The sequence below is a fragment of the Cebus imitator genome, unplaced genomic scaffold (genome assembly GCF_001604975.1).
Source record: "Cebus imitator isolate Cc_AM_T3 unplaced genomic scaffold, Cebus_imitator-1.0 Scaffold401, whole genome shotgun sequence".
NCBI classification, from domain to species: domain Eukaryota; kingdom Metazoa; phylum Chordata; class Mammalia; order Primates; family Cebidae; genus Cebus; species Cebus imitator.
Window position 1 is genome coordinate 1,565,843 of NW_016107716.1, and position 15,784 is coordinate 1,581,626.

Genomic DNA, 15,784 nt, shown 5'->3' on the forward strand with positions numbered 1-15,784 from the left:
CCTCCCTACTTCTCACATTTCATTGGCCAGCATTAAGACATATGCCTATTAAACGATGAATCAAGTTTCTAATCAAAACAAACGTCCTCTTTTTCTGTATCCTTTTTCATTTCATTTCTCACACCAGGTCACTGTGTGTCAGAGGACTACCACAATAAGCCTCAGTAGATTGGCTGGTGCCGTGGCAACCTTAGCTGAGTTCATTCATATACGTGTGGATTGGCTAATATACATGGAGCTTCATCGAGTAGTTCTGCTTCAAGCTATAGGTCTGCAGGTTGATGAGGTCGCTTTTTCACCTGTTTCTCATTCTCCCTGGACCACCAGGCTAGGTGGTACAAGGTCTTCTCATTTTCATAATGGAGGGTCATGTGTGTTAAGACCTAGGCTTGGAACTGGCACACGGCAACTTTCCCGCCCTTAAGCCATTGATCAAACAAGTCATACAGCCTGGTCCAACGCCAACGTGTGGGGTCATAGGCTCTGCACACCATGAAGTCAAAGGGTGTGGACGTAGGAAGAAGGACAGAAAGGGACCAGTCATTCATTCTACTGTAACACGTTGTTGGAACAAAGAATGTGTCAGTACCCAAATGATTCTGAATTCATATAGCATTCACGTTTCTGCCATGAATTTCTGCACTGATTACTATATTGGGATATCATCTGAGGTCCCACGTAAGCTGTTGCAAGTGGGCCTGAGAGATTACTTGCCAAATGACAGTTGCCCAGGACGTAGTGACCTTCCTGCTGTAGCATCCCATGATTTGCAGTTTGTCCAAGAAAAACTGGAGAACGTGAAAACCTAAAGAGAAGTGAGGAAGCATGTCTTAGAAACCTGTATCCTTCCATCCTGCTTCGACTTCTCAACTAAATTCTTAAGTACTGGAGTGCAGGTATCACTGAACTCTGGCCCATGCCTGAAATAGATGGCGGTAGATGGTGACTCTGACAAGTGTGAAGTGACCTGAATCTGGGGGAAGTTTCTGGGTGAACAGGGAGCGTGGAGGATGCGCGGGTCGTGCTGGAGGCGGGTCCCAGCCAGATGTGCACCGCCCGCTCCGCCCTCCCTCGCTCACCCCGTCCAGCTTCATCCGCAGAGGAGTCTCGACCAGGCTTGCCAGGGCGCCCCCAGCCCCTCCCGAGGCCGCGAGCGTCCCCGCCGCGGTGCCCGGCCTCCCCTCTCAGCCTGCAGGAACAAAACCTGGTAACTGCGAGTGGAGCTGAGACCCCGAGCGGCCTGAGGAGGGAGGAGGCGGCCGCTCAGCTGCGACAGGGTCCGGCCGGCGCCCTCCCGAGGGGGCGCAGGAGGAGGAGGGAGGACCCGCGCGAAGATGCGTCTGCCCTGGGGTCTTGCGCTACCGCTGCTGCTCCCCTGGTTGGCAGGTGGTTTCGGCAACCCGGCCAGGTAAGTGACTGGCGATTGGCTTTCCCCCACCCCCGGCCTGAGTTGCCGCTTTGGGGCCCCTTCTCTTTGCAGGCACCCCCGCGTGTATGGGCGTGAGTGTGCACGTGTGCCTGTGCGCACTGAGACGGGATTTAACCTGGATACGTTCACGGGTTCTCCTCCCTGCTCTCCTGTGGCGGGGATTTGCTCCTAGTTAGCTCCTTTTGCATCAGCTGTGCCCCACCTGGCTGCATCCGGAGGGTTGCCGGAGGAGGCTCTGTGCGCAGACCCGTCGGTGCGTGCGAGCTTGGTGGTCTGCAGACCTGTTGCAGGGGCAGGTGTGTGAGGGTCGGTGTGCGTTCTGGTGGGTGGGTTCTGTGTCTGTCAGTCGCTGGTTTTGCTGGGGAAGGAGGGAAAGAAACCGAGGACGATAAAGCATTTACTGAGCCAGCCGGACTGCTCTCCTCACTGCTCTCTGATTAGTGTTGATGAACTGGAAAGAAAGGACGCGGTTGTCAGATGACAAACATTCTCATTCTTGTTATGGCAATGCAGACTCTAAAGCTGTCCCCTACTGCCCGTAAGCTCAGCTGAGACCTGAAACATTTTTTTCCAGAGACTGACAAAGCTGCTTAGTAAATGCACGCTTACATCGTGCTTACTGTCGGCCTGGCACTGTTCTAAGCACTTTAGGACTATTACCCAAAGCCCATAATGGCTCTGTGTGTAAGGTACTATTATCATCATCTCCGTGTTGTAGAAGAGAAAAACGAGGCACAGAGGTGTCGTGATTTGCCTGAGGAAGCGCATCCAGTAAGCGTTGGAGCCAGGGTGCAAGCCTAGGTATTCTGGCCCAAAGTCTTTGTTCTTCACCAGGGCACTAGGGCAGTCTTTTCGAAAACACCCAACGGAAAAGGATTTCTGGTTCTCTGACAGTGATGTCTTGCTTTCTACTTAGGTGTCCACCAGAGTATGCTTTTTCTACCACAGCATTATTGACCTTTTGGGCTGGGCTGGATAATTATTTGTTGGGGTGATGTGCTGCCCTGGGATTGTAGGATGCTTAGCAGCACCTGTGGTCTCTACCCACTAGATACTAGTAGCAACCTTGACTCCACCCACCACCAATTGTGGCAATACAAAAAGGTTTGGGATCTTGCCCGAGGTCCCTGGAGGGCACAATTGCTCCCAGCTGAGACTGCTGAACTAAAGAAATGTTTCAGTGATGACTCTGGGGGAGAGTAGGATAAGAGCTTTGGTTTGGTACAGGCTTCTTGAAGGTTCGCCTATATTTGTTTGACTTACAGGAAAAAAAATCTTTCATTAGAATTAGCCATGGTATTAAGAGATTTTGAAGTTCAAACAGAGTAAACCTCAAACCAGATTCTTAAAATGTATGATGGCAAGTTTCAATTTCCTTTTTATGATGAAGATGTAAGCAGATGCAATTTGCTCATAATCACATTTTCCTTGAATGCTAGAGGTTCTTGCATTGCTGGAAAGCCCACTTCAAAAAGACCAAATGCTATTTGGAGATGAGATTAATAGTTCTTTAGTGGCTGGCAAACTGACCTCCAGGAGCTTCGCTTTCAAAGTGCCACCAAATTAAATTAAAAGCCAAAAAGCCCCCGGATAAACCAAAGAATATTAAACTGGAGAATCCATGTCAGGATTCTGCAGTTCTGCAGTTTTCAAGATGTGAACCATGGCTTCTTTAAACGATTATCAAGTTTACGAGCTGGTGTGTTTATTATTTGCTCAACATGCTTGGAAATGTCAAGTGGTCAGCTCTTCAGGAATGTCCAGGACCCATGTTTAATCAGCTCTAGGCTCCACATTATGGATAAGACACTGTTACAGAGAAGGAAAGGCACCCATTGCAGAAAAATGTGTCTACTGGTTATTTCCTGGGGTTTCACTATTTATAGGAAAAACTGGCTGCTGTATAGAGATTTCCAATATAAGCAACAGTTGTTTTTTTTTTCTTTTCTTTTCTTTTTTTTATTGCATTTTAGGTTTTGGGGTACATGTGAAGAACATGCAAGATTGTTGCATAGGTACACACGTGGCAGTGTGATTTGCTGCCTTCCTCCCCATCACCTACATCTGGCATTTCTCCCCATGCTATCTCTCCCCAACTCCCCACCCCCCACCGCCCCTCCACTATTTCCCCCCAACTGACCCCAGTGTGTAGTGCTTCCCTCCCTGTGTCCACGTGTTCTCATTGTTCAACACACACCTATGAATGAGAACATGTGGTGTTTGATTTTCTGCTCTTGTGTCAGTTTGCTGAGAATGATGGTTTCCAGGTTCATCCATGTCCCTACAAAGGACACAAACTCATCGTTTTTGATGGCTGCATAATATTCCATGGTGTATATGTGCCACATTTTCCCTGTCCAGTCTATCGTCGATGGGCATTTGGGTTGGTTCCAGGTCTTTGCTATTGTAAACAGTGCTGCAATGAACATTCGTGTGCATGTGTCCTTATAGTAGAAAGATTTATAATCCTTTGGATATATACCCAGTAATGGGATTTCTGGGTCTGCTGGAATTTCTATTTCTAGGTCCTTAAGGAATCGCCACACGCAACAGTTGTTTTTAATTGAAACACTACACTATGATTTTATAACCTAGAAAATTATGTGCCTTTTAAATAGTACTTAGTGCATAGTAGACAATGAACACTCATGAAATGAATAAATCATTAGCTGCATGCATGTACCTGCTCTTAAGCTTCAGAATTTGGCTTGCCTTATATTTTTTATGTCCTTTGGGTATTAGAACTATTTAGATACCCTAGATCTGCTCTGTCCATTAAAGCAAAGATGGTAACCAGGAACCCCAAGTAGCAATTGAGTACCTGAAACGTGACAAGTCCTAGTTGAGATGTGCTGTAAAAAGTATAAAATTCACATTGAATTTTCAAGATGTAGTAGGATGAAAAGAACAGGAAATATCTCACTAATCATTTGATATTGATTACACGTTGAAATTGTAATATGGATATACTGCATTAGATAAAATTATTATTAAAATCAATTGCTTCTGCTTCTTTCACATTAAAAACGTGGCTACTAGTAAATTTTAAATGGCATATATATGGCTATTTATTTCTGTTGGACAGTGCTGGCCTAGAACATTTATTTATTATTCTAGGTCCTAACACTGATCTTTTTACCTTGGGCACATTAGATAAATATATTATTAACTTTGCTATTCTGGAGATTAACATTTGGAGCAACTCATTACTTACAACATATTTCTGTTTTATATTTTTTCTCTATTGAATTCAAGTAAAAATAATGTGAGAAAGGAGGGAATGACTAGGTTCCTGCTGAGAGACTTTCCTTACAGAGACCACATGCTATGTGGAGAATTGATTCTCCTCAAAGCCCTGGTAGCAAAGTGCCACTGTAAAAATTGGCCACAAATTCCATGGCTTAAAACAACAGAAGTTTATTGTCTTGCAATTCTGAAGGTCAGAAGTTCATAATGAATCTTATGGGGCTGAGATTAAGGCATCAGTAGGACTAGTTTCTTCTGGTGGCTCCAGGGTAGGATCCATTTCTTGTTTCTTCCAGCTTCTAGAGGCTGCCAACAATCCTTAGCTTATGGCTGCATCACTCCAATCTCTTTTTCCTTTGTCACCTTGCCTTCTCTCTGACTCTTCCTTGTTTTCCTCCTCCTAAGAAGAACCCTTGTGATTATATCAGGCTCACTCAGATAATCCAGGATAACCTTCTCATTGCAAGATCCTTCACTTGATCACATTTGGAAAGTCCCTTTTGGTGTATAAGATAACATTCAGAGGTTCCAGGGATTAGGACGTGTACCACTACAGGGTGGGGACATATTATTCAGACTTTCACAGGAAGCCTGAGCTGCATATTCTTTTTGTTTCTGTGGGCTAGATTTTATCTTTAAACATGATTTTAGTGATTTTTGAATGGTTGGTATATCATTTATTTCTTTATTCTTTAAACTGTAATTTGTGAGAATATACTCAAAACTCAAGAGCTGTGTGTTTCTAGGAAATAATAATCATCTAGTTACAACTTAAAAATCATTTCTGGGCAGTCTTATTTCAATAGTTAATTTCATTGGCTTAGAAGGTGTTAAAGTCCTATTTATATGTAATTCATGAGCATAAATCAAGGTTTTGTAAACATTACAATGAAAATAAAGTGTCAACCATTTTCAATGTTATTTCAATCAATTCTCTCAACAACCCTAAGAAATGGGTATTATGTTCATTTGACAGACCAGGGAATGGAGAAACTTGAAGAAATTAGGTGATTTCCCATGAATTACATTTGATTTGGTCTTCTACCCTAAGACCAGTGTTGTCCCACTATTCTAAATGTGTTCCCTCAAAAAAAGTGAATACAGAAAAGCTGACATTTTTACAAAGTGCTTTCTTACAAATGACCACCAGTGATTCTGTTTAGCTTGACTCTAGTTCAGCACATTCAAGGGACATGTGTAGTGTAGGTGCTCCATCCACCCAGTACCACCACTTTCCTTTCTAAGTTTGCATTTTATCAGAAGCAGATTCTGTGTGTAGTTTATTTGAGAGGAGATCCCAGGAAGTTCTGGTAGGGAAGTGGGGAAGTGGGACAGAGAAGGGAAAGAATTGTTGTAAAAATAAGTCACCACTCTGAGTCAGTCCTGCTGGGGAATTCTAGGAGACAGTAGAACACGAGCATCCTAGTTATCTCTTCTGAAGACAAGGGTGCCAGGTTGTTTATTATCCCAACAATCATTGGTTGAGGGCTTCTGGGGAAGAGGATTCTGTACTTTCAGCCTACTGTGCACACAGGAAGAACTGCCTCCTGCCAAGACAAAAAAATTCTCAGGAATCAGAAATGAGGTTGGTCATGTACCACAATGCACCAACAACTATTTACCGCTGATCCAGTAAAACAGGGAACTACCGCTAATGAACTTGTGCTCCTGGTGACAAATTTCAGGACAAAAACTCCTCTGAGGACAGTGGGGGCAGGACATGTAGATGTACTGAGGTGATGTGGACTGAATTATGTACTGTCTCAAGATTCATATGTTGAAGCCCTAACCCCAGTACCTCAGAATGTAATTATATTTGGAGATGGGGTCTTTAAAGGAGCTGTTAAATTAAAATGAGTTCATTATGGTGGGTCCTTAACCAATGTGACTGCTGTCCTTATAAGAAGAAGAGATTAGGGCCTTTCTCCTGCCCCAGCCATCTTGATGGATGCTCTTGGCTGGGGACCATCCCACACCTAAGACAGGAAGATGATGGCTGCCAAGATGAAAAAGTCACTGAAGTCAATCAACTGTAGGCTCCAACTCACTATGAAAAGTAAAAAGTCCATGCTGGAGTACAAGAAGACTCTTAAGATGATCAACCAAGGCAAAGTGAAACTGGTCATCCTTGCCAGATTTGAGGAAATCTGAAACAGCATTATTACAGCACATTGGCCAAAACTGGTGTCCATCATTACAGTGGCAATCATATTGAATTGGGCATAGCATGCAGAAAATACCACAGATTCTGCATAGTAGCTATCATTTATCCAGATGATTCTGATATCATTGGAAGCATGCCAGAATAGACTGGTGAAAGGTAAACCATACAAAATTTTTCTCTAATAAAACTTGCCAGAGCTTATTTAAAAAAAAAATGGAGAAGATTAGGACATAGACACACACAGAGGAAAGACCTTGTATGGACACAAAAAGAAGACAGCCATCTACAAGCCGTGGAGAGAGGCTTCCAAGGAAACCAACCCTACCAACACCTTGATCTTGGTCTTCCAGCCTCCAGAACTGTGAGAGAATAAATGTGTGTTGTTTAAGCCACCTAGTCTGTGGTACTTTGTTATAGCAGCCTTAGCAAACCAATACATAAGGCATGTTCAGAAAAGATAGAAGCCACATGCGATCAAAGAACTAAAGTCCACCTGATCTTTATTTTCAGTTGAATGCATACTGAAAACTGGCCTCACAAGCTATTTGACATTGGAGGTTTTAAGCAGGAAATGTCAGAATAGGGATAATGGGCCTGTAGCAGCTAGTTACCGTGAAAACATTGTTTTTTGATCCTTCAGAATTTGCTGCAAGTGATAGAAAACTCAAATAACCTTGGCTTAAGCAAGATAGACATGGGTTTCTCTTTCACAAAGGCATGAGTAGTTGGGCTGATATGGCTGGCCCTTCATGGAGTCAGGGACCCAGATGCTGCCATTTAATGGCTCCATCAGAAGGCCCTCCCCTTGTGGCCTAAGATGGCTTCTTCAGCTTCAGCAAATAGGTCCAAATACCAGCTGTGTTGGGCCATTCTTGCATTGCTATAAAGAAATACCTGAGCCTGGGTAATTTATAAAGAAAAGAGGTTTTATTGACTCATGGTTCTGCAGGCTTTACAGGAAGCATAGTGGCTTCTGCCTCTAGTGAGGCCTCAGGAAGCTTCCAATCATGGCAGACGGTGAAGGGAAAGCAGGTGTCTCACATGGCAAAAGCAGGAACAAGGGCAAGGGAAGGTGCCACACACTCATACACTTTTAAAAAACCAGATCTCATGAGAACTCACTCACTACCAAGGGGATGGCACTATATCATTCATGTGAAATCCACCCTCATGATCCAGTCACCTCCTGCTGGGCTCAACCTCCAACTTTGGGGATTACATATAAACGTGAGATTTGAGAGACAAACATGCAATCTATATCACCAGCCAATAAGAGGAAACAAGTGAAGAACATCCCTCCTCCCTTCACAGACACATCCTAGAAGTGTTGCACGTGGCACTTCTGTTTATATATATCCCATTAGCCAGAACTTAGTTCCCTGGCCACATATTATTGAAGTGAAGGCTGGAAAATGTAGTTTGTCTTCCGAGTGGCTGTGTAATAGGGGTCTTATTACTAAGAAAGAAGGGGAAAACAGAGATTGAGGTCCCACTGGCAATGTTGACCATGTGTAAATTATAGATAGCATCTCCAATTATATAGATGAGTAAACTGAATTTCAAAAGAATAGATTGTTAAGTAATTTGTGCAGAATCTCACATTAAACAAGTGACAGATTTAAAAGCCATGGTGTTTCCCAAGGATAGTTAAGTCACTTTTCATTAAATATTTTATCCACAGAGATCAGTAGTACTTCTAGTTTCATCAGTTAACTTGCTGAGTCCCAGTGGGTCAGTTTAAATAACTGACCTGTTTTCAATGTGAAGGCCTTGTTTATTTTTAAAAAATGATAAAAAGTGTTAAAATTAATTCTATTTAATGCAACATTAACTGAACACTTGATGTGCCCAAACATTTTTTCTAAATGCCAGAGATTCATATCTACTGCCTCTCTCACTAGACAACTTCATAGGGTAATCAAAATGTCTTTCTTTCCTTTTTGGCCAGGGAAGCCAGGGAGGAAGGATATACATCCAGGTTCTAGCCCAGTGCCTGGCGCATAGTATGTATTGAATTAAAAGTTAGGTAAATTAATAAATGACCAAGGAAGGGGGATGGAGAGGCAAATAATGTTATTTATATATAAATAAAAGTATATATATATATATATATATATATACACATATACTTTTATTTATATATAAATAACATTTATATATAATATTTATATATATAATATATATTTATATATATTATATATATATATTATTTATAATATTTATATATATATTTATATATATATACACACACAGTATAGCATCTCAAATATATATATGTTTATATGCATATGTATAAACATATAAAACAAGTTTATATATATAGGATGTATATATATGTGTGTGTATACACACACACACACACACACACACACACAAAACATTCCACAGAATACAGATAAGAGAGAAACTGAGTCCACATGAGAGAATCAGGGAAAACTCAATATAGTAGACGACATTTATACTGTTCATATGGAGCAAATGTGAGCCCACCTGATATAAAATGGGAGTAGAAAACAAATATTCCAATGTTTAATTCCCAGTAGGTATTGCGATATAGATACATATCTGCAAAAAGAATGCGTAAGGAAGACATCAGCCCAAGATACAGAGTGGACTGACCAGAATCTTAAGTCATAAGCCCAATGGCTGCCAAGAGGCAAAGAAGGCAGGCTGGTACCGGGCTGCAAGGAGCCCAGTACTTTGAGCCAAGGAGTTTGGATGTGGTTCTAAGAGCAATAGCGAGCAAACAGGCCATTGCAGGCTCTGTGTTCTTTAAAGCTAACACAATCGTGACTAATTCATGCACAGAATTATGACACAATTGCACATAATTATTCAGGTAATGAGCTATCTTTTAGTTTAATTGGCAGCATTTTTCTTTTCTGATGTAGATAATAATAGTGTGCTTATTATCCATGATATCTCAGATTTAATGAATACAGCTACAAAATTAAAACTCAAAATACCAAAGTAACAAACATCAACAAAGATCATCACCTTACTCTTCAGTACACTCTTTGCTTGGTTTCTGGATACCACATTTATTAGTTATCTAATGCTATGCAACAGAATACTTCACAATTTAGTGGCTTAAAGTAACATTTATTATTTCACATTTTCTATGAATCAGGAATTCAAGAGCGGCTTAGCTAGATGGGGCTTGGGCTTTTTTAAAGACATTTTTTAGAGCAGTTTTAGGTTCACAGTAAAAGGGCGTGGAGTTTTTCCATTCCTATTTTAGGTTCAGGGGTACCTGTACGGGTTTGTTATATAGATAAATTCATGTCATGGCAGTTTTTTTTTTACAGATTTTGTGACCCAGGTACTAAGCCTAGTAACCGATAGGTATTTTTTCTAATCCTCTCCCTCCTACCCTCAACTCTCAAATAGACCGTAGTGTCTGTTGTTTCCCTCTCTGTGCCCATTGGTTCTCATTATTTAGCTCCCATTTATAAGTAAGAACATGTGGTATTTGGTTTTCCGTTCCTGCCTTAGTTTGGTAAGGATAATGGCCTTCAGCTCCATCCATGTTCTTGCAAAGGACATGATCTCTTTTATATGGCTGCATAGTATTCCATGGTGTATAGGTACCATATTTGCTTTATCCAGTCTATCATTGATGGGCATTTATATTGATTCCATGTCTTTGCTATTGTGAATATATGTGTGCATGTGTCTTTATGGAACAATGATTTTTATTATTTTGGCATATACCCAGAAATGGGATTGCTGGGTCAAATGATAATTCAGTTTTTAGTTCTTTGAGAAATCACCACACTTCTTGGGCTTAGAGTTTTTCACAAGGTTGCAGTCGAGTTGTTGATCAATGCTATAGCCATCTGACATCTTGACCCTGGCTGGAGGATCTGCTTCCAAGATGGCATATACACATGGCTGTTGGCAGGTGGCCTGAGCTTCTATGTGGACCCCTCCATAGGGCTGCTTGAATGTTCTCACAACATGTTAGCTGACTTCCCCCATAGTGACTAATCCAAGAGAGAGAACAAGGAGGAAGCTACAATGCCTTCTGTATCCTAATTTTGGAAGTTACCCCCATTACTCCCCCAGTATTCTTTGTTAGATGTCAGTCACTAAGTACAACCCCCACATAAAAGGAGGGGAACTAAACTTCACCTTTTGAAAGGATGTGCATCAAATAATTTATGGACATATTTTAAAACCATCACAGAGTACAACACATTCTGATTTGCTTTTTCCCACACTGGTTATTCTTCCCTTCGACAGGATTTAAAGTGCTGGATTTCCACAGATATTAATCTGACCCTATTTTCTTTGTTATTTACACTTTCCAGGTGATCTTCCCAGTTCCAGCATTTTCAGTGCCATCTATACATATATTCACATCTTCAAAATGGGAATCTCAAGCCCCAGCCTCTTTCTGCTGCATTCTTGACTTATTCATTGAGATGTGTCACTGAGCCTAAGACATCCGAAACTGAACTCTTGATCATCATTCAGAACTTGCTTCTCTCCACTTCATCCTTTTTCCCCACCCCAGAACAAACAGCATCCAAACTGGCTCAAGCCAAAAACTAGGGTATCATTCCTGACAAGTGGATCTCTTCCTCCCAACTTGTATTACATCTGCTACTAAGTCCTCTTACAAACCATGTCTCAAGTCCATCTCCTTCTATCCCCACTCCCTGCCCCCACCTACCATCATCCAGCTACACCACCATTATCTCTCACCTGAACCACAATAGCTTCCCTTTGCTTTTTCTTTTGCTGCCTCTAGTCTATGCTCCAAAGTGTTCCTCTTAAAATTTAAATCAGACCATATCATCCCTCTTCTTAAAACTTTTCAGTGACTTTCCACCAGATTAAGAATAAAATTCATTCTACTTAAAATGGCATAAATGGCTCTGCTTGATCTAGACTTTGACTACTTCTCTAACGCCATCTTCCATTTATATCATTCTCCCTCATGCTTACTATGAATGAATGAATGAGATGGAGAATAAATGTAGCTGTCTTGATAACACTTGCTTTATTGACTGCCTTCTTTTCTTCATCTCACTTCCCTACTCCTTTATCAATGCTCCCTTCCCCTCCTAAGTAAACCACTTCCAAGGAAATTCTTGTCTCGTGGTCTGCTTCTGGGGGAGCCTAAACCAAGATACTCCCCATCCCCAATCTCCACATAACTCCTGAGCTTGGAAGATAAATGAGGCAAATAGAGGAAGCAATGGAAAGTTCCAACTTTTGCCTGAGATTTACTATTATCCCTACCAGTCATGGCATTAGAAATTTGAAGACATATCAACACACACTAGTATAGGAGAGCTTTATAATCCAGGCAAGTTTTTTATTGGGCACATAAGCCCCTACACATCTGGGAAAGTGAGATGTCTTGGGGTATCCCTAGGCGCATTGGACTTGTACTCTGTCTCTTGAAGATAGATGGGAGCCCAGAATTAATTTTAACTGGCTAGGTACAATGAACTTGCCATAGTGGGAGCTATGATAAAAACAAAACAAAAATCAAAACCACCAACAACAAAAATCTTCATGGTTGGACTTTTTATCCCTATTTAGAAAACTTTTATTTCATTTCTATGGCAATATTTAAATGTATTTAAACATCAGCAAAAGAAGTTTTTCTCAATTTGTCTTGGAGAATATCATGAAGTTTCCTGGAACCCGACCATAAACAAATGTACTAAGAATTCTGGCACAGTATATTTTTGCAGAAAATAAGGAATCCTATGAAGAAATACTACACTACTTACACAATCCCTGGAATGTTTTTAAATTAGCTTCAGCTGTGGAGATGGTGATTTCTGATTAATTTGATCAATGTAGACATCAAGCTGTATAATGCATTAAAGAAACTGGGCAATTGAGCATTTAGCTCAGACTCCTACAGCTCAGGGCCTCCACTCCACAGACTTGTTCACCTACGTTAGCATTTCTCTGTCTCAAGACTCAGTTCCCTGAGCCTCATATGTGCCAAATATTGTTTAGGAAGAGACGAGAGAGAGAGAGAGAGAAAAGAGAGAGAGAGGGACTGGCCAGTCCATCTAGATCTTCCAAGGTGGCTGAGGATGTTGATAGGATTAGTTCAGTCCAAAATTAGATATTCTGTTTTTAGGTTGATACATTTTTATCAATTACTCTGGTTTTGTCAGGTTCCATGGGGCTGGGTCAATCTAGCCAAATGCATAAAAGCTCATTTATATCTAGCTCTCTATTAAATTCCAGTGATTGATGCTATGTCTTAATATCTTTGATATTCCAGAATGCACTGGCCCAACTTAACACATTAAAAAAATGCAAGCCTCACAAATATGAAACTAAGCACAATATATATACAAAGCTATATTGTTAGCTTTGTAAGATTTTTTTATATAAATGGCTTCACATGCAAGGAGAAACACTGTATACTAGGCTTTAGGAAAAGAAATGGTTCTTGAAATACTATGGTGTTGATCAGGATAGGCTACTGCATCAAACTACCTCAAAATCTCAGTAACTGAACATGGTAAAAGTTTATTTCTTTACCTGCTTTGTAAGACGTGTTTGAGGGACTCTGCTGCATGCCTTCATATGCGGCCAGCTTCCATCCATCTTGGGACGCCATCTTTCTTCAAGTATGAATACTCCTTTTTATTCAAGGGCTGATGGGAAATAAGTCCACTAAAGATTTCATGAGAGCCTTTATGAGCCAGGCTTTGAGGTTGCCTGCATCCTGTCCATCTACATTTCATTAGCCAAAACTAGTCATGTGGTCCTACCTGTCAGGCAGCTGGGAACTCTTGTGTAGTTTTGTGTCCAGGAGACACAGAAATGGATTTAGTGAGCACTTAATTTCCTCTTTCACAATTGTTAAATTGCAACATATGAAATCATAGATATTTGGTCACTTTTAACATATAAAAATGGTGAGTTGATATGGTTTAGCCTAATAGTTTATGTCTATTTATCTAGAATGCTTACAACCAGGTATTAAAGTAAAAGAATTTTTGAAGCTAGTGATGGGAAAGCCAGTGAGTGGGCATGGAATTAGAGCAGAGGGCAGGTGAAAGAAAAGGATGCTGGGAAACTAATCTGAATCATTTGCTAACATTAACTTGGAACATCATTCAAGAATTGTGTAGAAACTAAAAGTTAAAGTGCTTTTCTTGGCAGTTTTAGACAATTTTCACAAGATAATGTGCTCTTTCATTATTGTCAGTATCATGCTTGCCTGTACTGGATTCCTTTTTTCCCCTAGATCATATTGTTTCAACTTATACATAAACGTTTTAATAATTAATTTTCCTTTTATCCATAATTTTAAATAGCTGCATATGTACACTTTCAAAAAGAACTTGGCAAGCATAGAATACAGAACTGGATTCTTGGTGGAATAAATCAGTTTCCTCTGACATCTACAAATCAGCAAATTAATTATTAGCAATTCTGTCTACTAATAGTTGTTCCTCTTTAAGCTATTTTCCATTTTTATGAACAGATGTAGAATTTGATTATTAAATTAGTAAAAGCCCAGTTGTGGCTGGTCCTTTGAAGCTCTCTCTGAAAACTTAGTGAATACATGGGCATCACACCCATCATTAATTAAAAGGCAAGTTGCTCATTTATGGACTCACATGCTTCTCTGATGATTTTTCCTACAGTGTTGTTTCAAGCTGCTTGGTCTCCTTTAGGAAATACACACAGAACATGTTGCTGCATGCACAGAGCAGCTAGAGGCTGACCTGGTATTTTCTGATTTGTGTCATCATCTGAATATCAGATTCCATTTTATAGTTCTGAATAATGAATTGAGTTGATTCTTAAATGACAATTACTTCCATTTTTTAACAAATGAGAGTGATGTAGATTTGATGACAAATTTCCCGTAAATTCCACCAGAACTATAGTACTAAGATGTTTTTATGACACAGAAAGGAATTCCTTACAGCAGATAAGAAATCTTAATTTATTAACAAAGTTAATAAATTTTTGATGGCCAAAGTGTTAGTCATTAACATTTGGGGGAGTTTTATAAGTGACACTTTATACAACATCAAAAACAACGATTTGGGAGAAATTAATACACCTCTGATTTCTCAGTTTCACCTTTTCACCTGAAAGCAGGCATGTGAAAGCAATAAAGATCGAGAAAATGAGGATTTCTCTGGAGAGTTGTGGTAATGTGCAAACAGTATATGAATTTTATCTTGTGGTAACTTTCTCCTGTTAGTTAACCCCAGGGCAGTATTCTTTGCAATCCCAAGTAATTGACTTTGACTGGTACATATGAAGTAGGTTTGGCCACCTGTACCAAGGGCTCTGGGCTGGTTTCTGATTACCCTTTTAAAAAATATCAGATTTCAACAAATTTCAATTTGGTTTTGCGTGATTTCACATCTAACTGTTTCAGAAATCTTGTTGGAGCTTAGTGAGCTCACCGTACTTCTAAGGAGACTGTTTTGTGTATTACAAAATTCTTTATATTTCCAGCTACTTGAAAATCCTCCTGTCACTCTCTGGAGCCTGCAGGAGGGACACAGGCCTTTTTCTTTTTGCCCCCTGCTGTTTCCCTGCCCCCTTCTCCATCCCACCATTCCCCTGCTGCCCCTTTCACTCCTCTGCTCCTAACACATACCACAATCTACACTCAGATTTCCAGGCCACCAACTCCCCATGTTCTTAATGACATTGTCCTTGGCACTGGCTTTTTTTTTTTTTTTTTTTTTTTTTTTTTTTTGCCTGGAACACCTTCATCACCATACAGCTTCCTCTCACTTCTCCTGGATAAGTTCCATTCATATTGGGCCCCATTTCCTCCAGAAAACCCCTTACCCACCCATTCCAATATGCAAACTTCTGTATCTCCCCCTAGCTCCTGAGAACTTGCCCCTTTGGTAGGGTCATATGTTGGAGTATAATGGGGCTTTTCTTATAAACCTCCTATAGTCTCAGTGACTAGTACAGTGCCT

The 15,784-nt window shown here is 40.6% G+C and overlaps 1 protein-coding gene and 1 pseudogene across 2 annotated transcripts in view; both read left to right on the forward strand.

Moving 5' to 3' along the window:
- Positions 1-1,047: 1,047 nt before the first annotated feature.
- Positions 1,048-15,784, forward strand: part of EGFL6 (EGF like domain multiple 6) — a 62,070-nt gene continuing 47,333 nt past the window's right edge. For both annotated transcript variants that reach the window (XM_017508818.2, XM_017508817.2), the window contains exon 1: positions 1,048-1,408. In XM_017508818.2, coding sequence (XP_017364307.2) covers positions 1,335-1,408 — 74 coding nt within the window. In that variant the 5' untranslated portion in view covers positions 1,048-1,334. The remainder of the gene's footprint in view (positions 1,409-15,784) is intronic.
- On the forward strand, positions 6,665-6,999 carry LOC108289385 (annotated as a pseudogene).